The following is a 26,737-nucleotide window of genomic DNA, read 5'->3' on the forward strand; positions in this document are numbered from 1 at the left end:
TGTGCAGTCAATTTCAAGGGAAAATGCCATCTATTAAAAAGCAGTTAAGTGTCAAATGTATTAATTTAATATTGTTAACAGATTCTTGTCAAATGTTCTTTACATTTCTAGACAAACTTGGCTCTAAAAAATCCCCCTCTTGTTTAAACCTGATATACTAATGTCCCCAAATTACAATTATGGTAAATTGAAAATGTTAAAAAAAAACAAAAAAACTCCCATTCAGATTACTATGAAAAAATAGCTGCTGTTATGTGTTACACCCTTTGAAATATAGAAGCATAAGCAGCGTGTTTATGAGACAGAATTCTATCAGGTTAAAACCATTGTGTGAAGTAATCACCATACCTGTAACACACAGATAGGAACGCTCCTCTCCCTGCATAGTGGAAGGCATTGATAATTCCAAGACATGCACAAGCTTTTCTCTTTTAGGTCTGAAAACAATGTCCTGTAGGCTTATTTTTAGGCTTGCTGCCATAGTTAGTCTATCTTCTATAAAGCCAGGGAGCAGAATGGTGGACGCAATCTGACAAGCTATGCACACATCTCAGAGTTTACTGGACACCCAGGAGTTTGAGACATTGTTTTGCAGAAAAGCCCAGACTCTCCAGACTTAATAGATCAATACTTTACAAATCAGATTAGCTATAAGAGATTACTGTACATGGTATAATAAAGGGTCATGCCCTGTGAGTTCAAACACTTTCATACACACTCACTCCACTTCTTTCTCTGCAGGAGAGGCTAAAGGCTAGGTGAGAGTATCCATTATGTATTATAGGCATTTAGCTGGAAAAACAGGAGCAAGAGAACTGAAGTCAGTTTGGTGTGTGAATTACCCAACTGTCTATCCCAGCCCTCTTGGTTGAGATGGTGTGACTTGCAGTTTTTGACTAGAGTTCTGATCTGGTCTGTTGGAGCCTATATACATACCATGGTGATGGTCGTTCTAGAAATCTATAGCTACAATAGATAGATTCTTCTCCCACACCCTGAAATTCAAGAGAGTTAAAATCTTAGGTTTTAGCCCATCTCTGTTTCATCCAAATGTTTGTGGGTTTGCTATATGTTGCACACATTGTTCTAAAACAAAGCAAATCATTTCTTGTGTTTTTGTTGTGCTTAGAGATTTTTACCAACATAGCTACAGCTCATCAGTAGTTTTTTCTGAAGAAACAGCCAGAAACCATAAGAATTCTCAGCAACTCTTCTGGACAAGAGCCATGAAAGATTACAGAAAAATGACCAAGTTGTAGTCAAGAGTACTGTGGAAAGGACACAGCAGATTAAAGAAGGTTGCCCTCAGGGTCAGCTAAACTGGGGTTCTGTTCCTGACTGCCACTGGACTCACTATGTGGGCTTGGGTAAATGACATAGCCACACTATGCCCCTGTTTCCATCTATAAAATTGGGACAACACTTTCCCAGCTTTGAGAAACACTCAAAAACAATCTGAGAAATACACTCAGATTTTCAAATGCAGAGTATAGTGTATTGCATTTATTACCATAGGCTTTGTGAAAGTGCTTATGATTTCACATTACTTAATGCAGCTGTTTGTAGGATAAAGAGATTTATTCACACATAATTATTCAACGAACAACCCTTCCCACCCATATCGTTCACAATAAATGATTCCATCAGCTCTATTAGTTTATCTAACCTTCCAGCCTCCTCGTCAAGAGTATATTTGCCACTCACGGTGAAATTAAAACTTATGATTAGTACTTGATAGAATCAGGCCTAAGCATGTGCCAGACTTTAAGCATGCAATTCCACTGAATTCAAAGGAAATATTTACATGCTAAAATTTAGGCACGTGCTGAAGTTTATTGCTGAATCAGAGCCACATTATCCTACCATCGTACCAGGGAGGGTGATGTCCATTATATCTGCCATATGAAATCCAATACTCTCTAAATTGCACTTTCCCTAAGAACACAATCTAGTAGGTGTAGTGCTTCCAGCCCTCAAGAGGACGTTGACAGATAATTGTTTTAAGTATTAGTTCATTCAACAGTTACCTTACAATGGAGAAGAAATGTACAATGGAGAAGAAATCAATGTTCATCTTATGATGACATTATGGGTGCAATTAGACACTGCAAGTTAACTGAATTTTCTTTCACTGATGTCTGTTCTGAATGTCAATGCCCACAGTCTTTAAGCAATAGTGTAGGTTTTTACAGTTCACTCTAAGGAGTTCACTTGAAATCACTAATACTCTAAAACGTTCACCCTCATACCCAGTACTGGCCAGAAGAACTCCCACTGAAGTCAACTCCCTGGCACATCTGCACAAGAGTCAGCCACAATCTGGCTCAGCATTTCTTAATTTTTCCCTCAAAACATGCCTTATTTCTTCTCAATTCTGCTAGACCTTTTGTGCTATTAACTCCCCATAAGTAATCATCTCATACTTTTTGCAGAAATTGTAAAGCACCTAAATACGGATATTTGGCCCCAATTTCTATTGTCTTGTGCTTTGTGTAGTCTTATCCTCTAGCCCTTGCCCCTTCACGAAACCATTATGATTTGCAAGCTCTTTACAGTCCCTTCTCATGTGTTAAGTGACCAACACAAGATGCAAGGCAGCTGGGAATCTGGCTCCTTGTGTCTGGTACAGAAGAAAATGATGACTTCAGCACAAGAGCACATGCCCCAATCTATCCAGACACTTAAGCACGTGCTTAAACTTTGCTTGTGAGTTCTCCCGTTGACTTCAAGTTAAGCATGTGCTTAAGTGCTTTATTAGATCAGGGGCTTCCTGCAGCAAAGAGGCACAGTACTATGCAAAGGAAATATATACTTTGGGAGGAAAAAGTCACAAAAATCTGAAGGCGCCACACAAAAATAATGAAAATGTTTAAAATCGTAACTAGAGACTGTCCTAAATCTACCTATGTATTTTTCAAAGATTTTAGGTCTCCCATATGCAATATTTCCTAAAGATAATGGAAACACAGGAGTTTATTGTGTTATAGATGGTTTTGTATTTCTAATTTTAAAAATGAAAGTGACAATTCTGTTAACTGGAGTAAGCTCGGGCCCAAATCTGGAGGTTCTTACACAAGCAATGCATCCATTGAAGTCAATTCAGACAAAGGCATAACCCAGGCCAAGTTACAACACTGTAAGCATGTTGTAAGATTTCAATACAGCTACACCAATTTACACGCTCAGTCCTGCAAGGTACTGAGCAACCTGAGCTCACTCTGGTTTCCCTAGGAGGTGTGGGTGCTCAGCACCTTGTGTGACCGAGCTCCGAAGTTCTAGTCCAAATTTGATCATAAACATTTCTAAATGAAGCAAATGGCCCAGACCCATAGATAAGCTAGGACACAGCATTAGACACAAGCTCAGAGCAGAGGACTTTTTTTTTTTTGAAACAGCATTTGTTAAAACTTGCAATCCATAGAAATACAATAAATTTAAACATGTACACAAAACTTTGGTTCAATGAAATATTTAACATCTAAAACATCTGAGGAATGAAAGGCACAAGACCAGGCACTCAAATGCACTGAATTGCCAAAAGTGCTGTTTGCACTGCTATGACAGAAGAGACAAATTGGGAGGGTGTGGTGAGAAGGTGAAACTGGGGGAAGGGTGGGGGAAATAATAGTTACCGAGTACTGCCAAGTCATTACAGCCTTTTGCTTCTTTCATTTATAGATGTTAAATTCTTTTTAAAAAGTGCCAGAGCTCTTTCATAATAGAAGATGGATCATTTCTTAGAAATGAACTGAAAAAGAAAGGGACAAAAGGAAGAGCTAGCAGCTGGTTGGATTTCAGTCGACCTCTGTTGACCCACAAGGTCTTAAGAACTCATTCCCTCTTTCGTGGAACCATTTGTTTGAAACTGTGGAACAAAAAGAGATAAATTAGTTAGAACTGTACATGAAGCCTGTATGTAACCTTCAAAGTTTGGTTTCTAGAGATGAAATTTTGTTTGGATTAATAAAATGAGGTGGTTGAACTGGATGGTTGTGTTCCTCCTTCTCCCGCACAAGAGCTAAAGAGACTCAGGGGAGGGCGTGCAAGGTACCTTTCCAATTCCTCAATTCTGGGGCCAGTCTTAACTTACAGCTATGGTGGCAACATTCCCCTTTGCATTATTCTACCAATTTGAGATCACCCCACAGTGCAGGGTGCTCTGGTAATTCTCCCTCTGCAATGCCCTTTATGCTGGAATGGGTGGTACAGACCTCTGTTTATTCCCATAAATATTCTCAGCTAATCAATCCACCTTCTATATTCCAGCACAAAGCAGCTGGATAGAGGATTGAGGATGTGGACTTTTGTTCACAGGCTGTGGAGGTGAACATCTGAGACCCAAAGGTAGAGTTCACTTTCCATTGGCCTGATGTCAAAATCTATTTACTTTCAGAACATATTGTAAAACTGTCTGTTTTGAATAGGTGATGATGAAAAAGATATTCCAGTGAAAGGTTAGAAATAGTTGGTAGATGCACACACACATGCCAATTGCTTTACTTAGGGTGATTTGAAAGTAATCAATTCCTAAGTACATTGCAAAAAAAGCTCTTCTCTTTGGGTTCCATTTGATCTTCTCTGGTGCTCTGGAAGTGTCAGTGCAGTAGAAAATGTTCAGATACTATTTAGTCAAAACTACATTGTCACTTTCCAGACCACCAGTTCAGATAACGAGTCCACCTTCTATATTCCAGGCAGAGTATGTCACCTGGGGATATGACCACAAAGGGACCTCTGTAAGTACTTAGGTCCCTATCCTGCAAACACTTATACATGTGTTTAACTTTTAAGCATGTAAGTAGTCACACCGACCTCAGTGGGACTATTTGCACATTTAAAGTTAAGTCCATCTATATGTTTTCGTAGGATCAGCGTCTTGAACCCCAATCATCCTTGACTTTCACGGCATCTGGATTTAGAGATCTACAATATGGAAACAGCAGCCTTATAAGTGTTCTTAACATGAAAAAAAAATGATGTTCACAACATTGACCAGAGAATGCAATAACTGGATGTCATGTGTGATTTTTATTTAACACAACACTGGTGGAGTGATGTGTATTTATGACTCAAAATGGCAAAAGTTAAAATGGAAATGCCACAATTACAGAATCCTTTTTGAAGAGAGTTCAAATATTATCTTTTCCACTGAAAGGGGAATTTATTAGACAGCTTGCAATTTTTGTTACTAAAGGCAAATAGAGGACAATGACTTACCCCATTTGCACCCTACTAATACTGGGCAAGCTGCATGCCTTGTTCGATAATCACCCTCACCACTTCTGAAAAGATTGTACCAAAACACTGCTGTCCCCTGAAAACGAAAGCCTGGATTAAACAAAGTTCAACACAACTATTCAGAATGTGTGTGCGAGAGAGAGAGAGAGAGAGTGTGTGTGAGAGAGAGAGAGAGAGAGAGAGAGAGAGAGTGTGTGTGTGAGAGAGAGAGAGAGAGTAAAAACACCAAGTATCTGGCTCTCAGTAACTTCAAGCTTATGGCTCACTGTTGACAGTATATCAAAATTAAATAATTTAAGCTCCAACTATTAATTTACCTCACCTTTCTCTTTGCTCTTCTGAGCTTCACATCTGTTAAATAAAGAGCCTCTCATTCCATCCCTTCCATAGTGCACTCTGGGTTTATGGGACTGTCTATATTTTTCTTTAAATTGATCCAAGTTTTCCCTGTTTCATTCCTATGACAGGATGTCAGAAGCTACAACTCTGCATAAGAGAGCCACAGCTGCTGTGCTAACTCGCTTGGGCAGCCAAGTCTTAGCTCAAACTCATGCATATAAATTGGTTGGGACTCTTTATAAGTCAAAAGGAACTAGGGACAGGGACAAGGGAGTCCTGAAAGGAGAAAACCTAGGTACTGCTATGCTAAAGGGGAAGCTCAAGATGAGGTTGCTTTTTGTTCTTATTTAAGATAACAAAGGAAAACCCTAAGTAACAGGCAGATGATGTGTTTAATATCTAGTATGGGTGTACTGTGTCTGGAGCAGGGGGTAATCTTACCTCCATGCAACTCCTTTCCTGTTAAAAGCTGCCCTTTGTAGAAATTGTTCAGATTGCCATTCTACAGCCACCCAGAATCAGGTATCGTTGCTTTCTATAATGGCAATATGTAGGCCTATAAACTAGGGCAGCCCTAAGTAAGTCACTGCTACCACTCGTACCATATAAATGTATGAAAGCAACAATGTTTTCAGTAACTTTAGTGTGCATGTGGGGAAAGAGGAGAGGGACTATATACAAATAAAGCAGTTGTTACCTTTTGGGGCCAAATTGCAGCCCCAAAGTCTGGGAAAACTGTAGCACCTCCAGCTTCTACATCACTCATCTGGGAAAATAAGTTAAAGTCACCATAACACAAACATTTTATGATGCAATGTCAGAGCATGCAAATCACAACCACTGAACCATTATAAAAGTGCCCAAAGCACCAGTGGTAACAGAAAGTTATAACTCATATACTGTATAAACAGACAATTAATTACATGGAGGATGCTGAATTTGAAATGTGAACAGAACACACAAGACTTATATGACAATCAGGATCCAGACACCCCAAAGGGAGAAGAGGGAGTCTGAACCACAAAGAATAAGCAGTGGTTGTATACAATGCTGTGTATAAAAATATGCCAATTAAGGTTTTTATGAAAGCTTATAATGTTCTGAACTTGATGATCATTATGAGATATGTATACTGGCTCTGGTTTTGAATCTATGTATTCATGTATGTGGAATATGCTCCTGACTATGGATATGATTTTGTCACAGTAAAATTAAGCAAAATTCACAGAACAGTCTTGGTAGAAAGGACAAAGTCAGGGTATGGTCACAGCAGAGCTGAAGCCAAAGTCCGGGGCTGACAGCCTAAGCCCCACCATCCAGGGCTGAAGCAGAAGCCAAAAAGTCATGGAGATCTGTTAAAGTCACGGAATCCGTTACCTCATCGTATCCTTGCTCATGATTGATGCTACAATTTCGTGTACACCTCCCAAGCTAGTTGTTTACACAGAATTAACTTCAAGGACCCATCCATTGTCCAGCCAGGCAAAGATGAGAGTGGACCATTTGAGTTAATGGGAAAACACTGAAACAACTTGAAACTGAAAAGAAAACCCCAGTCTTGCCAAACTGAAAAAGGAGGGAATTTCCTTCACAATAAATGAACACAGTCTGAGGACAGATCTACACATAAAACACTACAGCTTGAGCCACTGTAGCATTTTAATGAAGATACTCTATGCCGATGGGAGAGAGCTCTCCTGTCAGTGTAGTTAATCCACCTCCCCGAGAAACGGTAGCTATGTCGGTGGGAGAGGTTCTCCAACATGGTGCCATCTACATGGGGGTTACGTTGATATAACTATGCCGCTCAGGCATGTGGATTTTTCACATCCCCGAGTAATGTAGTTCTACCAGTAAAGGTCTGTAGTGTAGACCAGACCTGAGAGAAAGACCCCTACCCCCGAAAACCCTGTTAAAAGGAAAAGGGTTTGAAGTGAAAGGATCCAGAACTAAGGGACAGTCTTGAAGGCATGGGGCAGTCTGTGAACACTGGATTCCCCCCTTAGGGATAGGGGGCATGCTGGGAAACTGAGCAAAGGCAATAGGCAGTTGTACTAGAAAAGGGATTTTTATCTGATGTGTAAATGTAGAGACCTGAGGCTGGGTCTTTATGTTTATTTTCTGTGTAATTTGTATGTGTTTATCTTCCTTACTATTTCATCTTTGAATCTGTGGTTTTTCTATTAAATAAACCTTTTATTTTTACCCCCAAACAGGTTGTGCAAACTGTGTGGCGTGTGTTCCCCAAAGTTAGCCGGTAACGGGGAGCAGGTTGCACTCCTTCAGGGGTGACAAACCACAGGGGAAGAGTCTTAGTGTCTGGTAGCTAAGAACTTGAAGTAGATGGATGTGGGGACTCAGAACGGAAAGGGCTGCTGAGAGTAAGTAGCGTGGTGGTAGGCAGGGTGAGACCTTTATGCTTGTAGGCTTGCTATTGGTGTCAGGGCTTTGAGCCATAGCGGCAAGGCACCCAAAGTTATAAGGCAGGAAGTTAGAGAACCCCTTACTGGGTCTGGGTGATCCTCAGAACATCTAAGCTTGGTCCATCTTTTAAAACTCTTAAAGAAGCCAAAGATTTTTGTTCACTTCACATGTATATATGTGATGTGGTGAGGTAAGGTGGCTGAAGTAGTATCTCTTATTGGACCAACTGCTGTTGATGAGAGAGACATGTTTTCGAGCCACACAGAGCTCTTTTTCAGGTCTGGGAAAGGTACTCCCAGCGTCACAGTTAAACCCAAGGTGGAACAGATAGTTTAGCATACATAGTTAGCACATATTCTATGGGACCATTCAAGGTGGAGTGGCCTTTAAACACCTCTCCAATTACAGGACAAAAAGAGGGTGTTAGTGCATTTCAGATTGGTGTAATAAGCCATAAACTCAGTGTCTCTGTTCAGTCCATCTGTTCAGGCTCATCTTTTGAAAGTGTTGTGCAGGTTTCCTTTGAGGATGAAGACTGACGGGTCAGAAACGTCTCCATGTATTTCCATTGATTTCAATGGCCTTTAGATCAGGCCCTAGGTGAAGAGGTATAAAACTGGGTTTGATTCTGCTCTCTTTGAAGTCAACAGCCCAACCACTATTGCCACCAATGAGAGCAGGATTGTATCTTGTGTTTTGTAAATATTACCGTCCTAAATATCATCACACTTTCTCATTTTGATTTGTTTTTCTGCTTAAAGAGTAACATTATTATTACTTTTGTGTCCCAGTTTGGTACACACAAAAGGGCACAAGATGCCATTGGCATTAGGGGCCAATTCCCTGTCTCCCCAATCTAGAAAGCATAGTGCATGCAGCTTTGCAAATTAAAAATCTACATTTTAGCAACAAAATCTTTTATAATAGGCACCTTGGATATGCTGACATACTGTACATGTCATATAATAAGGGACATTTGCTGTTGTACATGTACCACTGACAATGTATGTAATTTTTATTTGTTTTAATCTCGGTCAAGGTTAGTCAGAAAATGTGAAAAGCCCAATATGAGCTGTGGCTACTGAAATTTCATCCTAACTAACAGACCCATTTGGAACCACTGTTTCGGACAACTGTTTCATTGTTTCAGTCAAGTTGTTTCTGGTTGTTTTACAAGCTACACTTGACATTCGAAATATCAGCTCATTCAAAACATTTTGCAAACAGAGTGACACCTACCCTGTATCACCCACAAACTATACAACAGGACTGAAGACCCAAACTATTGAGATAATAAATACTACAGTTATCAGATAACCTCTATGTCATTGTCAGAATAAAACAGCCATGAAAGCATACCCAGGGCCATATACAGCTTGGAATCTGCTTGCAGAACTCCCATTAATTTCAGTGGGGATGATGCATGGTAATCTAACATATATGGCCATTAGGTTCCATGCTGGAAATGCACCATACTAACATTATTTTATTTTCAATACTTGCATTTGTAGCAGAGTTTCTTAACTGACGTAGCATTTCGTAAGTCATGTCTCCATTTGCAAAGGTAATAACTACACTGCTGTATATTAGCTTTGAGCACAGAGTTACAAAGGGGAAACTGCCAGAAGCTCCACAACATCAAGTGCTATCAGACACCGGTGAAAAAGATGGAAGTCCCCTTGACAAACATCTGATGGCCAGGATGCTGAGTGAAAGGTTATGTTTGAAGTCACTCAGCCCCTTTCAAAGTTTCACTTTGAAACTTCTGAGTCAAATTCTCCTCTCATACCTGTGCAGATCCAGTGAAGCCAATGGATTTGTTCCAGTGTAAACAAGAGAAACATTTAATCTCTATTCAAATTATGGTTTTCCACATTCGGGGTAAGAGATACTGATCTGTGATAGCAGCAGATTGTGTGAGAACAAGGAAATCCCCACTTTCAGATGCTATAGCTTTTTAATGAGTCTGTATTACAGCTTGTACAACTGGTTATTTCTAAATGTGATGCTACGGAAAGCATCACTCAACATGTACAGGATTATCATACTTACATAGTTTAAAAAAGTGGCCACACGATTTCCAGTCCCTAAACGCTTGAAAGCATCAGGTTCATCTTTCTACAAAATTAAATGAGAATCAACTGCAAACTTCAAGAGAACAAACAACAAGGACACAGAGGTACTTACATAGTTAAGAAACGTTGCTAGCCTATTTCCTTCCGTTTTGAGTGTGCTGTCAAAGGGTCGCTGTAATAGATAACAACTTTAACCCAGGTTCCAAACAGGCTCACACTAATGTTACATGCATGTAGCTCTCTGCAAAAACAATTTCAGTAGTTTGGCACAAAATGTGGACACTTTACATGGAGTAGCATATAAAAGCATTATATCTTGTAGCCAAACTAGGTTTGCAAATGTATGCAATGTGCACATTGGATAAGTATACGTAGAATTGAATCAAAGCGGTTCTTCAGCAATCAGAAGCATCTGAATGGAAATTTTAGAGCATAGAGCACAAACATTCTGCAAATAAATATTATAACCCTTATAACATTTTCAGTGTTGATGGCAGCTGTATTGGTATTACTGGGCTTGATCCAAAGCCCACTGAGGTCAATGGAAAGATTCCCATTCACTTTGGTGGGCTTTGTATCAGATCCCTGGTTCTCCTAAATGTCTGATGCAGCTACAACAGTGCAGGTCTCACCAATTGTTCCCACATATAATATACGCTGCTCTGGGAAAAGGAGCAGAGTATTTTTAGCTAACTGTGACAGGTTGTAACAGCAGTAATGACACCAGCCAGACACTTCCAACTGTCTGGGATTAATGAATTTATCCTTAATCCCCAGAAAATGCTTTGGAGCCTCATTCATTATTGTTTAGGAGTGGCATCAATCACCCATCATCACACGATACGAGTGACAATTTATTTCAATGTCTCAAGTGCCAAAAGCAGTAAGGAACTTCAGCCAGGAGATGTTAAGATGAATTGTTACGAAGGAACAAACAAGAAAGTCCCGAAGATTAGATAGGGAATGGAGGAAATCAGGATTAAAAAAAAAACACTCAAAAATATAAACAATTTCAAATCAATTTTGGATGCAAGAATACATGTCTGTCCTGAAATGGGTTCACAAAAGGCACTGTGTATGTTTTAAATCACAATGAACTTGAAACCAAAAATTAATAAGAAAATTTTAAAATTTGGACCTTGACAGGCTTGCAGCCTTTCTGCCAAATGCAGCCTGTGTGAAGATTTTGGAGTTTTGGTTCGTAAAAACAGGTCTGAAAGTTTTGAGTGATTGACATTAGTGCTCAAAGTGGGACATACTTTTATATTAAAAAATAATAATAAAAAAAACCCACTGTACAAAGTTCTGTGAGCAAACAAAGAGCTGCAAACTTGTACGGAGATTGCAAAATATGGAAATCTGCAATGCACACAGAGTGGAGAGGACCACTCCAAACCCATACTGAGTCTAATTGTTGCCTTGCATTAATTTTGGCAGCAATTACCAGATAAATTCCTAGTGCGGCTCCTCCCTAAGTGCCTAATCCAAGCATAAATATTATGTTGGCCAATTTGACGGCTAATTTGTGTTCTTTATTGAGATTCTATCAACCTCCTTTATTCAAAGTCTTTAACAAGAATTTAAATGTATTTATTTGCATCAACAGATTACACAGACTCCAAATTAACAGGAAAGTGATGTTCAGTAAAGCTAACAAGCCAAAACTCGTTTATGAGCAGTAAAAGTTTGCTAACGAACATGAGCGGTCAGTGTTGAAGTTTTGTTTTAATGCTGATGAAGGTCTCAATTCTGTATTCAGAAACATGAATGTGGAACTTTGTGTTCCTGAAATCAGTGGGACTCTGATGGGTGCAGGAGTCCATGCTAGTGGGTCCAAATGCAGAATCTGAATTCGGATTTAACCCTAACACACTAACTAAACATTGGTTTAAACCAAGCAGTTATAAATGGAATACATCAAAAAAAGACAGCAAACCATAGCTCCCCAGTAGGGTTGGCATGGTCACTGACTGCATTTAGGTGGCACTCGTGAGCTACTACTGTCTTTTTCAGCCTGGTACTCAGAGAGCCAATCCTGCAAGATTCCAAGTACCTCCTGCAAGCTGTTAAATACCCAAGCGAACAGGAGCAGAGGTCACTAGCCACCTTGCAGGGTCAGGCCCAAGGTTAATAAATATTAAAATAATTTTTAATGAAAACAAACATTACATCATCTCTCAAAACAAACCTTATTTTAAAGTACTATTTGCATTTAGCATTAATGTAGAATGAGTTTGACATTGTGATCTTACCCTTGAGAAATCAAAATGTGGCTCATATTGTCCTCCCATTCCATAATTAGCAACCTAGGATGTGGGGGGAAACAAACACATTTAATAGCAAATTAGATAGTTGGGAAGACAAATATTTTCTTCTTGGAGGCAAAGACCCAAGCCATATCCACCCACGGAGAGGAAGTGGCTTTTGACAGGACTGCATTGCACTCTTATGTTGTCACGTTATGTTTAATCCACCCTTTTTCTATCCCAAAATGAACACGAGTACATAAATAAATAAAAAGTAAGGGGGAAAATGTTTTATTACATTGAAGGGATGTCTAATTAATTGAATGTGGTCACTATAACCGTCTTCCCTTGCTGGATCAATTCAGAAACTATTTTAAAATATTAAGCAGAAACTTTTTTTTTTTAAATAAAGCTGGAAATACTGATCCTTTGGCAATGTTCCGTTCGAATGTTTGACTTTTATAGCAAAAGGCTAACAAATGAAAGAACAGAAACAATGATTTTTCACATGCTTGTCCACCATCTCTTTCCACTTCTATAAACACATATAATTCACTGGCCAGGGTGTATTATGTGCTCCTCTATGTGTCTGATCCACAGAGGTTGCGAGTCTGTTACAGCTCCAGCTAGAGAGCCTGGCTTTAGTGTGTGCATTATACATGCATGGCCAGTTTCATACAGGCAGCTGTAGGAGGACAGGGAGGGTCAAAGGTGGATTTAAACCACCTTTCGCCTCCCCGGCTGTTTCTGGCATGATTTAGTGCAGCCTCAGGATTGTTCTATACTCTACTCAGCAGCCACAGCCACTAAGCGGCTATCTGACACCTGACAATAGCCAGAGTAGCAGGGCTCCAGCCATATTCTGGCACTCCTCCAAAACTGCAGTCTACAAGGGGTATGTAGAGCTGTTCTGGCAGCTCTGTGCCACTTATGGAACCCCTGACTGCAGGGCTATTCCCTAGGAACAAGATGCAGACAATTCACATTCCCTCTGTATCATCAGAATAGCACAAAAGGGCTGGAGCAGGGCTCACGGTCTCCATATCCTTCTCTAGAGGGACCTAAAGGCAACACAATAAGGATGTTATTTTCCTCCCAAACAGGAATCTTCATTTAAAGACTTTTTATTTTTGCCAAATCTTGGATCCCTGCCCAAAGCCCGTAAGTACAGAGGACTCTTTAAAGGGTCCGGCGTGGCTGCCGAACTGAGAAAAAGAATCCTCCTCTGGGGGTGGGGCTGCTGCACCTCCCTCGAAATGGCAGTACCGGCTAGTGGATTGCCAGGGCTGCAGCTTCTCTGGCTCCACCTCTTATTCCTGAGCTGTCCTCTGTCCTTCCACGTTTGCTAACCACAGGGAGAACAAACTGCCCCATTGCACGGCTCTGTAGCAGGAAGTGGAATGCCTATGCTGACGCTCTTCATGGGGTCCCTGCCCACCCACACCATGGGAACGTGCCAGTTCTGCATTGCTTAGGCCTTCTGAGACCTGTTGAGTGAGATGTTTGGGAAAACATCCCCTTCCTATACCCACTTCCACGTAAGGCCCAATCCTGACTGACAGGCGTGGAAGCTGCTTACTAAGCATTGCGGTGTTAACCCAGGTAAGAAATATCAGAACCAACCTGCAATAGTTCAGCTGTTTTTACTGTTAATCCCGTGATATGTTGCATTCGGTGATTCACCCTGGCAACAACAGGATCATCATGTTCCTCCAACCATGAACTGGGTGTGGAGGCGAGGGGAAAAGAGAAAAGAAAAAAAAGATGATGAGAAATCCAGTATTCGACTCAGAACAGCCCTACTTCATTGTCTTACCTCACCCAGCTTGTCTCTCTAATATCCTGGGACCAACCTGTCTCCCACTACACTGCATACTCCTTCACTCTGCCACACACAGCTTTACCACATGATTCTATACCAGAACTTTTGGTGGTTTCTGCAAGGTTTTGCCACCTGTGAAGTACTTCAAATTTAGTTTCGATCACAGACAGCAGAGGCAGGTGTGAAAGGCTTTGATTTTTGTTTTTGCACAGATATAGTACAACTTTTACCAATAAAAACTGCAAAAAGTGGGTGTTCTCTCTCTAAACTAGAAGGTGAAACTAGAGGAAAGAGCTTCCAGGCCTAGCAAAGGGCCATCAACATTCTTATCCACACACACAAGCCAAACCTTTCCCCTTTTCTCTGAGTTTAGTTCCCCACCTTGAGATATTTTAGTCTTCATTGTCTGAGGTTCCGGCCACTTGCTGATACTATTTATTTGTTGAAAAGTGTGATAGAGCATATATGCAAAAAACCAATCAAAGGCAGTAACCTTTGAAAAGCTGGAGCCTCCCCAGCTTATGTGGCTTAAGCAAATCAGCGGCAAAGGTGCTCCCTTACATAAAATCTTGATAGACGAAAAAGCTGAGCGATTTGCAGGTTTTCAAGGTCTATAGTGATTTCAAAGATTATGACAGGTGTTTCTCGTGCATCCAGAACATCGTTACGGAGTTAGCTGTACCGAGTGTTGGGCTACAGCTCTTGTGCTCATCTAAAAAAAAACCCCACAAACTAGGAAGAATGCAGCTTTGTGATGCTGATGAAGTTGGTTTGTTTTGAAAAAATGTTACTCTCGTATACACTGGCAAAGAGGACTGAAGAGACTGCAACCACGGGGTACAGACAGTAAAGACACGCAGATGGGTTTTTTGGGCCAGTGCAACCCATCAACATCAGCTGAAGCTGTACTGACCTGGCTGCTGTGCAAACCTCTGTTGTGTTAAGCACAGAAACATGTCTGCGGTTCCTGAAACGTGCAGTTATTCTGCCAACCGCTAGATAACAGGAACCCATTCTACCCACTAGTTTTAAAAAAAAAATTGTGCCTTCTGTTAAAACCTATCCTGCAACCACAGACTGCCCTGTCCATCAGATATTCCTGCCCAAAATAACACAAGATGGAGACATCACTGTGATTCCCTCCTCCCCTTACCAAATCACTGCATTCTGTTTTTAGCACATGGCTCAGTTTGTGATCTCGGCCTTTAAGCAAAACTTCCAGGGAACATTTCCACCTTGAGATTTAGCATTGGAAATCTAGGTGCATGTTTCTGGTTGTCTAGGTGCAAAATCTGATTGATTTTTGGATTTCAAAAAGACTTCCCCCTCAGAAGATGCTGTATTGCAGGATGCTGGATGCTCTCTATAGAGGTCTGATTTTCCTGAATGAGAAAAATGAAAACACAGCCAGCAAAGGAGGTGGAAAACATCATGCAGGGAAGTAGGGTAAAGGTAACAGTCAAAAGATTAGGAGGTTGAAAATGTGCATGACACAGTTGAAACGTAGCACAACTACCTTTAAGCCTGAGGAAACCCACAGTCCTGGCCCTCCTGATACTGGGGGAAGGCAAAGGGAAATAACAAACGTCCTTTTCCTTGAGAAGACGAACTTAACATGTGAACTAATGCAATAGAGAGAAGCAACTGGGCTCCCTGGACCTGACATAAAGCCCACTGAAGTCAAGGGAAATCTTGTCTTGAAATGCTGGAAGATTTTCCTGCCCTTCCCCATCATGTTTACAATCTACTGGCTTATTCCGGTAGCAACCAGTGCAGCACTCATCCAGAAACTGAGTAAATGCTTTGCAGGAACTTGACAAGGGAGGGGCAGGAGATAAAACTGATTAACCTTAAAAAGGAAATATAATATGCTTCCCTTTAGAAGCAGATGGCAGAGGATTACAGCCCTGCCCTGAACCTGGAGAAGGTATTAAGGCCAGGTCTACACCACACACTTACTTCAGTATGACTACATTGGTCAGGGGTGTGAAAAATCCACATCCCAGAGCGATGTAGCTATCCAAACCGTAAGCCCCTGTGTAGGCAGTGCTATGTCGGTGGGAGAGCTTCTCCTGTCGACAACGCTACTGCCTCTCACGGAGGTGGAGTTATTAAGCTCTCCCATTGGCTTAAAGCGTCTTCACCAGAAGTACTACAGCAGCACAGCTGTGCTGACGCAAGTTTGTAGTGTAGACCCTCAAACTTGATGCAGTAGAGTGAAGACAATGGAGGGATTTAAAAGGGATGTTGACGTGGTTACGTTGTATAGTTTCTAAACCTCTCTATTCACCATTAGAAGTTTTTCTAAAAAGATACGCTCTAGATCAGGGGTTCTCAAACTTCACTGCACCGCGATTCCCTTCTGACAACAAAAATTACGACATGACCCCAGAACAGGGGACCGAAGCCTGAGCCCGCCCACACCTTGGTGCCCTAGATGTGGTGGGGCAAAGCCAAAGCCCCACTGCCCTGGGCAGCGGGGGATCGGTGGGCGGCATTAAAGCCCAAACGCTTCAGCCCCAGGCAGGGGACCTATAATTTGAGCCCTGCCGCCCAGGGTTGAAGTCCTTGAGCTTTGGCTTCGGCCCTAGGCGGTGGAGCTCGGGCTTCAGCTTCGGTCCTGAGCCCCAGCAAGTCTAAGCCAGCCTTGGCGACCACATTAAAATGGAATCACGACCCAGAGTTTGAGAATCTCTGCTCTAGTTCAACTACAGGTATTGGACTTAAAGCAGTAATTTATTCAGGGAAGTTCTATAGTCTGGCTTACGCAAAAGATCAGACCAGATTATCACAATGGTCCCTTTTGACCTTTAAAATATATTAATCTATGAAGGTTTAACATCTCTAGAGACATAACTTTTATAACAATTTTCAACATCAACAAGGTTTTTGTGAGACTTTATGTGCAAAGTATTATAATACTGCTTGATATTCCAAACTGTATATTTTGAGTTTTGTTTGAAAACTATTTGGTACAGGTTTTCTTGTCGCCAGAAGGAAATGGACAAAAATATTTGGTTTTAGATCAGTAAAGCTGGATAGACGCTCCACAAAAAACCCCTGCATAATAAATTTCTATTCTATTATTCTAAGTTGTACATTGATATAAGGATTCATAAAAAGAAAAGGAGTACTTGTGGCACCTTAGAGACTAACAAAGTTATTTGAGCATAAGCTTTCGTGAGCTACAGCTCACTTCATTGGATGCATCCGATGAAGTGAGCTGTAGCTCACGAAAGCTTATGCTCAAATAACTTTGTTAGTCTCTAAGGTGCCACAAGTACTCCTTTTCTTTTTGCGAATACAGACTAACACGGCTGCTACTCTGAAACCTGTCATAAGGATTCATAAATCCTTAAATCCAGAATTAAAGTAAAGTATCTTTACAGTTAATATCAGTGTTACTGCTATTTAAAATAATAGAGGCTATTGTCTATGAGTCTCGTAAAGCACCTAAAAGCACCAGAATTTTCACACATTCAACCTCCAGAATACAAAAATAAAAAGCATTAATTAAAGGCCATAAAACTCATTGCCTAATCTTAGATGTAGTACAAAATACAGTATATGCAATTAAAGCAATCTAATCAGATAGATAGCATTCTTCATTCTACATTGTCAATGAAAGAAGGCAGAAAGGGGAAGAATGTTAAGAAGAGCATATGGACTAGTGACAGCTACACCACTGCATTCAGGTTGAGTGGAGCTTGAAGACAAAACAGTAGGATGCAAGTTCTTTCACAGTCATCTTACCTTTTTGACACCCTGTAGTTGGCCACTGTTAAGACACCCGTTTTGGGGTCACGTACCGTGGCTCGTGCCAACTGTGTCAAAAGAAATGCCAAGGACAAAATTAACAAGAATAAACAGTTTTAAAAAAAATCTGTTTCAAAATTCTACCAATTGTCTGTTTCCCTCCCAAATTGTCAGACTTCAAATTCCTGGGTTAGATATATTTCTGGGTGAAATTCTTAGCTTCAATCTGGACCTTATTCTGATTTCACACAAGAACAGTCTATGATGCAATGTGGATGAGATATAGCAGTCATCCTCCTGATTAGAATCTGGCTAAGGGGCTGCATGAACCATGGTATCCATTAAAGCTATAATTTGATGTTGCTTGACGAATAGGTTTGGAAAGTACTGTTGTCTGGAATATGGCTTGGGTCAATATCAGCAAGAAGGAACAACAGAAAATTAATGACCCATGAAGTTTGTGTCCTTACTGACAGAGAAGAAAGAAAGTTAACTCTTGGATATTCTCTGGATTCAGCCAGACTATTTCAAAGGTGCGCTGGGGTAGATCATAAGAATTGCATTGTCGGAGAAAAACACAGTTCTCACTCTTCAGGTTGGGTGCAGCAAGTCAGATACACTTTATCATCTCAAGCAATTGCACAGAGGGAGAGAGTACACTAGGACACAGGGTTTCCCCCACCTAGGCAGGTCTCTCTAAAGATAAACAATTAAAGTAAGCATTTATACCTTTATTATGGACAATAATGAGCAACAGCTGCATATTGTGTATACATATTCTTCACGATATCTTATTTTTCTCACCAATTTCTCTTCTACTTTCTATTCTTATCTAATACAGATAATTCTTATAATATATCTTATCTAATACAGATAATTCTTACCTCTCTCAGTTCTTTTCCCACTCACCTCGCACAATCCCCGCTTCTACAAATCTCACATTATTAAAGCTAGAGTTAGCCTGACTCCTGATCATTTCAGAGGCCTGCGCCCAAATTCCCTTTATCTACTTCCACATCATTTGGTGTTCTCAAGGAGCAGGTGAGGAAAACAATGACTTTGTTATGAAGTAGGTTAGGCATTACAGTGCAGACAACTGAGGAATTCACAGGATCCACCTCACTGAAATCACAAGGGAGCGTGTTCATCAGAACAAGAGAGCCCTCAACCTGTGCCCTTGATGGACACTGCCTCGATGGAAGTGCACAGGCTCATTATTTCTCTTAGTGTTGGGTTTATTAGGCACAAGTGCTGGGAGCAAGAGTGCTGGGCTGGGGATGTATCTGCTGTTGGATCAGGTGAGAATGTTCAGCACTGTGGCCTAGCAGAATGAACCTTGAACTCCTGAGTTCTAATCACAGCTCTAACATGGATTTATTGTGTGACCTTGGGCAAGTAACTTCACTTCAATTCACTGCGCCTCAGTTTCTCCATCTGTAAGATGCAGAAGTTTCACCTACACTACAGGAATGCTGTTGGGATGAACAAGTTACATCACTTTGAAGATGAAGAGTGCCAAACCCACTTACTTACATGTCCCCCCCATTCAATCACAATCTCTCTTGACTTTTGTATTTTTTTTCCAATGCATAATCACATTTTCCTTCATATTTCCCCAAATGTGTCATTCTCCTGTTTCCCTTCCAATCTGCTTGTTAGGTTTCTTGTCTCTACCCACAGCTCTTGGCACAACTTTCCCGGTAATTCTGACTAATTTGGTATTTTGTTCCAGAATTCTGCTCCATAAGTCATAGATTCATAGATATTAAGGTCAGAAGAGACCATTATGATAATCTAGTCTGACCTCCTGCACAATGCAGGCAACAGAATCTCACCCACCCACTCCTGCAAAAAACCTCTCACCTATGTCTGAGCTATTGAAGTTCTCTGAAGTTTAAATCGCGGTTTAAAGACTTCAAGGAGCAGAGAATCATCCAGCAAGTGACCCGGGCCCCAGGCTACAGAGGAAGGCGAAAAACCTCCAGGGCTTCTTCCAATCTGCCCTGGAGGAAAATTCCTTCCCGACCCCAAATATGGCAATCAGCTAAACCCTGAGCATATGGGCAAGATTCACCAGCCAGATACCCAGGAAAGAATTCTCTGTAGTAACTCAGATCCCACCCAATCTAACATCTCATTGCAGGCCATTGGGCCTATTTACCATGAATATTTAAAGATCAATTAAGTAGGGAAGTCAGGCTGACAATGTTTTACTTTATTTGGACAATGAAGTGTTGCTTTCTGTAATATAATTTAGCTTGCCAAACTCCTCATTACCCTTCTATTTCCTTTGGGTCCTCCATATGGTTTCTTTCTATGATCACCAGTTGATCTAAACAAAGAAGAGAAGCTAAAATATGCCTGGCTACAAATTTATTAATTGGTATCTCATTTGTGTGGTGCTAGAATACTACATTTCTCTGTAAAATCTTGTCTTCTTGACTTTAATCGTGTCTTCAGCTCATAGTAGACCTGACTACAACATATAATTAATAATAGTGGATTAAAAACAAAATAAAAACACCCCAGATTTCATTCCTAAACCAATACACAATGTGTGCATTATATGGTTTCTGGGCTTTATAGTGTCTACATTAAAATTCTGCTCTACTATAAATTCCATTCTTTCCTATTTAACAGCAAAACTGCTTTTCTTCTCAGGAAGAAGTCTCAGTTCACTTTCAGTTTTCTCTCTCTCCATCCCTGCCGCAGGTAGCTTCTTCAGTATTTCAATAGCACAGCTTTTCCTGTAACCCAGGATGACTGTGCATTATAAGTGTGAGGTCAGTGAGGCTCTATACATTCCTCTCTATGATGCACCTTTGTCTAATCTGGCACATCTGTATTATGAAGAAGCCATTGTTAAAATTTACAATTACATTCTATATGCTTCCATGCTACACCTGTCCCAGTGCAATCCATGCCTTTTACAATTAACAGTTTTATTGAAGCTTCCAGCAGTTTAGTTGATAGTTAGGAACAGATTCATTTAGTTTAGAAAGTAATTTTAACAGTTGACTAAAATATGACTGTATTTTGCAAATTGAGTATGAAAAACACCTGATCGCCCTGAACAGCTACCCTCTCTCAAACGCAGATGTTGCTTTTCTTCAAAAACAAAGTCTTGGCACATTTAAACCTGCAGATAATGTTTGGAACTGGGAGGAGAGATTTCTTGAGGAGATATTCTACAATATTAGGGATAACTTGGGAGCTCCCAGCCTTTCCAAATCCAAGATAGTAACACACTACCTCACAGAGCTCTGCCTGTAAAACTTAAATGATTACTGAATAAAATTTTCCTGGCTGAAATTACATTTATTTTATTTAGGAATTATCCCATCATAATGTTATATTTTCCACCCTTCTGGGCATAACACCATAGGTTTCAAAGTAAGTCCAGTAGTTAGGTCTGAGACAGATGCTGAAAAATTAAGTTTGTGAACAACTATGTAGGAATATTTATAAACTCATCAAAACTATCACTTTTACCTACACACACGGGTCTGATCCTGATCTCACATATACTCATGAGGAATCAGGAGTAATTTCACAGAAGTTAATGGAGCGACGCTGATGTAAAATCAGTGCATGTGACCTGGCAGTGATTTCATAAATGAAATCTGAACAGCAAACACACTAAATTAAGTCAATTGTTAATTATTGTCTTATTATATTTATAGCCCATTTGCTTTGCCAGACTAGAAAAAATTTCCAATGATAGAGGCTAGTTTCAATTTTTGTTTTATCTGAAGCTTTTGAAGTCCCAAGGACCATTTTACAGCATGATGCCATGGTGAAGCATCAGGAAAAAGATTTAAGTTCATGGAGGTGCGAGTCTTGAAAGAGAAATAACATTTTCTGCCAAGGCACTTGGCTGATAAACACAGAAATCTAACTTCAGAAACTTACTAACTATAATTCATGTTCCTAAAAGGTATCAATTTCTCACTCCATTTCCAATTATATCTTAAAATATTTCATTCAGAAATACATGCAGAAAGGTTATCCTCACTGGTATTTTAATTGCATAGTTTATAGCAATAGCTAGAAGAAACGATTAACATGAATAATTCATAATATAACAATCAATATAAATGCTTTTAATTTTAGTTTCTTGACAGACTTTGCAAAGCAGAATGAATCAAGCTTAACATCTAGTATTGGTTTTGAGCTGCCATTATTTTCCTTTTTGCAGTTTAGCAAGTAAAGGAAGACAATTGCAGCACCAGAAAACTATACCGGCTAAAGAAATGTTAGGTTCATATTAGCTGTATAACACAGTATATCATTGTTTATGATATATGGTGTCACTACAACTTAGAGTCTGGGTAAAAAGGTACCACACCAAGACTTGAGCCCATAATCTTGAGCTGGCACTGCATTTGATATGCACCCAAGAGCAGAGAAGGGGGTGTTGAAGAACCAAGCCCTCTTCTTCCCAGCTGTCCAGGTAGACATTAGAGATCCCAGTGCGCCTTTGGAAGAGAAGAAGGTCAAGCCCTCACTTTGACCAATACTCCACTTTCATAACAAGTTCCAGCATTCAGGACTGTAAGCTGTTGTTGAGCATACAAAAGCATGCTCTATTTGTTCTATTTTATGCAATGCAATAATTCTGTGATAAGACATACCAATGACTTCAGAAGAATACTGCAGCTCTATTCATCAAGGGAAACACAGCCTAGATCAGGCTGAGATACTGATTAACATACTTTGTTTTAGGATGGAATACATTGCTTTCACAACAACAACAAAAAAATCAAATAAACCAAATAAAAATATATCTCCAAAGAAACAAAAGAGGAAGCGTTTAACAACCAAAGCAACATTATTTCTCCAATTCTTGTTTGATATGCCCTAGAGAAAAATCTTCAAAAGCATTGTATTCAAAAGTGGTTTAGGAGCCTAAGTCTTCATTGAAAATTAATGGGACTTAGGCTCCTTATGAGTCACTTTTGAAAATGAAACTTAGGCCCTGCAACACTAAGCAAAGCAATGCCTAAAAACTTTAAAAAGCTGGGCCTTGGGTTCCTAAGTCACTTAGGTTGCTTTTGAAAGTTTTACCGTTAAGTTCATTGCACGTAGTTTAGCTGCATTGTATAGTCCAGGATGTGAAATTAGACATTTTGAATCCATTTGCTCAGTCTTCCTTATTAGAGATAAAGTGCTGAAACAGCAAGCATTGGTGAGATGGAAACAGCAGAAGAGGGGACACCTACTTTTGGTTTAGCCAGCTCCTTAATTTTCTCTATTTCTTCATGAGACATGACATCATAGTATCGGACGATATAAGGGCTGTCCCATTCATCTTCTTCCTTAAAGGGAGCTATGACCAGATGGGGATTTCTGTTTCCATCGTGGTACCTGCAGAACAGCCTCTTCTGTCGCCGAGGTGTCTAAAATATAAGCCCCAAACACCCACACATTTGTTTTCTTTAAATGTTTAAGACCAAAAGCAAAGTGTCCTCTATACTGTGTTAGAGAAGATATTGGGAAATTGAATGTCCACACTATCTGGCCAAGAAAATTTATAGGATTGTTACTTTACAATCTTCTGCAAGTAAAGAGTAGTGAATAGTCTTTTCTCCCCTATGCTACTGAGTAACAGCTGTGACATTCTACCCTCTATAAATCATAATAAATTGCAGGTTATGGAAACCAAATGACAAAGCAAGTAGCCAACTGGCTAGAATTCTGTTTTTCATATGTAAGGCTTTTCTGCAAGACTGCTGAAACAAAGAAAAGAAAAACTCAGAAGACCCCCAAAGCAGTGTCTAATCTAGAAATTACAACCACGTTTGAAGAAAGGTATCAGAGACCACTCCCTTCTGCCCTCTAAAATGGCGATCAAAATGTTTGCCCCATAGAGACAACTGATTTCAACAATAGTTAAAGCATGACAGATCCTTGATAGAAAAAAGCTTCTAGCACACCCAGCTACAATGAGTGTTCAGAATTGCTGACCAGACACACTGGAAGGACAACTGTTTGCAACATCCTGTGAATGAGCAGTGGAGAGCCCTTTTTTCTATGCAGGTTTATATTATGACGTCCGAATGCCTAGTTGTTAAACAGCTGGAAGTTCCAGTGTGGACTTAATTAAGAAACATGCTCTCAGCTCTTTCAAGTGCAATATCTAAATGACTCCACATTAGGAAGAACCTAAGCCCTGCATCAGTGAACCTGCTTATACATACAGAAACCCAGCTCAGTCAGAAAGGGCAGTTTCTACCTAAAGGAGACAAGAAACCACAGCCTACAGGCTTCCTATGTATAGCAGGAGAAGCAGAGTCCTCAAAACTATGTTCCTTTCACCATCTACTGGCAGAGAAAAGTAAACATCTAGGCTAGTCTATAGGAGAATGATGGGGATAGGGAAAGAGGAGAATTTTTTTTTTAAATTGATACTATGCAGATTGCTTAAATAATAATAATTAAAAAAAGAACAATGACTGCCATTTACTCAGGGGTCAACATGAGATGGAACAGCTAGAGAGTTAATGGATTCTGTTTCTATACAGAGGCCACCATTAAGAGGTCAACATTCACAGGCAGATACCATTTAGGAATAATCACAGAGTTCCCACTATCCTGCATACCAAATGCAGTTAGAGAAACTCCAATAATATCATGGTAAAGAGATTCCAGTGAGTCACCTAAATTCTACTACAACCACTGTGATTGATTCAATTTACCTACTGCGTCTTTCCCCTCACAGGCAGACATTTTCTATTCCTTTATTAATTTTCCCCCAGAATATTTCCGAGTAGAAAGGAATGACTTTTGAAAACAGACCCCTTGCTGACTGCACAGTTACATACTTGCTGGGGCAGTGGCATCTGGCAGGGAGCATGTGTTCTGAAAAGTAGCTTTGGAAGGGAACACTATAAATCAAACTGAAAACTTTACTATAAGCCATAGGAACTATCAGGACACAGCCCTTGGCAGTCTATACAGCAACATGTATTGTAGGAAGAACGTCCCAAGTCAGCACTTTGTATTTCTCTCACCATTTTCACACCTTCGCCTCTGCAGAGAGCCTCATAGGTATCACGCTCTGGCAGATAGTCAGCAGGTCTCTCATAAAGCCCACGTTGTGTGGCCGATTCTGTTATTGTTGACGTCTTATTTAGTAGCTTTGCCACTCTCTCCTTCTCCAACAACTTCTCAAAATATCGCAGGTTGCTGCCTGCCCTCTCGTGAGCAGAATCTTGGTTGGGGGGAATGAAAAGAAAAAAAAGATAGTGGAATTCATTCGTCCTAACTCAGTAATCTAGTCAGAGAAAGCCTTGAGCCCATCAACATTGCACCAGCAATCCTGCCCATGCCAGCCTCCCACTTGATAGAGATTGTTTTAGAACAGAGGTGCAAACATACACAATGGGCTCCCATCTCTGAAATCCATGAGAATTGAAAGCCAGATCAGCTGTACACATCGAAGGGAGAGCTCAAGGTGTTTCCTCACCTCTTTTGTCCTCCCGCAGAGGTGGCTGTAATCCTTTTAACTTTATTTGTATGTTTTTATATAAAATATAAATACAACAAAAACAAACTATATATATATATATATATGCATAAGATGGAAGTAGCATATAAATAAAAGAATTCATCGTTCATTATTTGCAAACCTGAAGAATCACCCTCCCCTCCCAAAAAAATCCTGAACCCATAGAAGTCATTAAAGGCATCAATAATTAAAGTAACTAAATAGATAAATAAGTGAGACGATACCCTATGACTGTCAGGGACTCTCATAAACTAAACTGCAAAAGGATGCAAAAGTTTCATGTGTGATGAGACAACCTCATATTTTTTTCCAACCATTTCTATTAAACAGACTAATTTTTTCCATTAACACAGTAGCAGAGAGCTCTTTAAGCCAGTCTGTGTATGGGAGAGGAACTGCAGATTCCCACTTTCTTAAAATAACTCTTTTGCCCTTTAGAATAGTTACTGCAATCCATTTCTTAATGTTAACTGGTAATACCAACTCATCCAGCACTCCTAAAATGCAACGCTTGGAGACGGAAAGATAGTGACATTGAAGTTTTTGAGAGAGCACTGAACGTGGTATTGTTTGACAGGTATACAGGATATATGAAAGGTTGGCATGTATTGTTTGACAGGTATAGAGGATATATGAAAGGCTGGCAGTGGCTGTTTGAATCTCCAATATGTGCTGTACATTGCAATCCAGCTTTAAACTAATGTTCTGGAGTCCAGTTGTACCGGTTTAATATCTTCTTCCTTGTGATTCGTTCAGAACAAGAACCTGAAGTATCCTTCACGTTAAGCCAAATATCCTCCCAGGTTTCTGTTGAAATGTAAGGCTAAATTCTTTTTTCCCATTTCAATTTGAGACTGAGATTAAGAAGGTACTGCAAAGTGTTAAGCCGCCTAAAAGTAATTCTTACAGAGTGACTTTTTGCTTCCATTTCTTAACATGTTCTTCTAGAGGTGAGAGAGCTGAAACAGACTAATTGTCCCCTATCCTGACATGAATCCTTGTGCACAGCCACTGAAAGAAGGAACTGTGAGAACTGGCTGTCATCCTGTTGGAGAACACAGTCCCCACCAGCACCAGCACCCACACAAGCATTGCAAGTTTCAAAGAGAGTGGGAATGTCTAGGGTAAGGTCCGAGCCATGACCTTCACTCCCACTTTGCTCCAGCCAGGCCAAGTTGGCAATATGCTGCATCCTCTCCACAGACAGCAGAGTTCCCTCTGAGGTGAGTGCATGCTGGAGGTTTAAGGAGGAGGTCTGGCTGAGTTAGTCCAGTTACCACATAGCCCCCTTTCCCCACCCCTCCCATACTCCATGTGCAAGGCACAA

At 40.3% G+C, this 26,737-nt stretch overlaps 1 protein-coding gene across 8 annotated transcripts in view; it reads right to left on the bottom strand.

Annotated features, from left to right (window-relative positions):
- Positions 1-1,485: 1,485 nt before the first annotated feature.
- The window catches only part of P4HA2 (prolyl 4-hydroxylase subunit alpha 2), a 52,661-nt gene continuing 27,409 nt past the window's right edge, over positions 1,486-26,737 (bottom strand). For 3 of the 8 annotated variants that reach the window (XM_038414087.2, XM_038414078.2, XM_038414086.2), the window contains exons 7-15: positions 24,914-25,113; positions 23,123-23,299; positions 17,898-17,968; positions 13,946-14,045; positions 12,329-12,382; positions 10,054-10,119; positions 6,275-6,343; positions 5,218-5,314; positions 1,486-3,865 (exon numbers count right to left, since the gene is read on the bottom strand). In XM_038414087.2, the coding sequence (XP_038270015.1) occupies positions 3,795-3,865; positions 5,218-5,314; positions 6,275-6,343; positions 10,054-10,119; positions 12,329-12,382; positions 13,946-14,045; positions 17,898-17,968; positions 23,123-23,299; positions 24,914-25,113 (905 nt within the window). In that variant the 3' untranslated portion in view covers positions 1,486-3,794. Of the gene's footprint in view, positions 3,866-5,217; positions 5,329-6,274; positions 6,344-10,053; positions 10,120-10,188; positions 10,249-12,328; positions 12,383-13,945; positions 14,046-17,897; positions 17,969-23,122; positions 23,300-24,913; positions 25,114-26,737 lie in introns of all 8 variants that reach the window. The other 5 variants (XM_038414080.2, XM_038414083.2, XM_038414082.2 and 2 more) reach the window with 4 other exon arrangements.

Source organism: Dermochelys coriacea, chromosome 8, assembly GCF_009764565.3.
Source record: "Dermochelys coriacea isolate rDerCor1 chromosome 8, rDerCor1.pri.v4, whole genome shotgun sequence".
Lineage (NCBI taxonomy): Eukaryota > Metazoa > Chordata > Testudines > Dermochelyidae > Dermochelys > Dermochelys coriacea.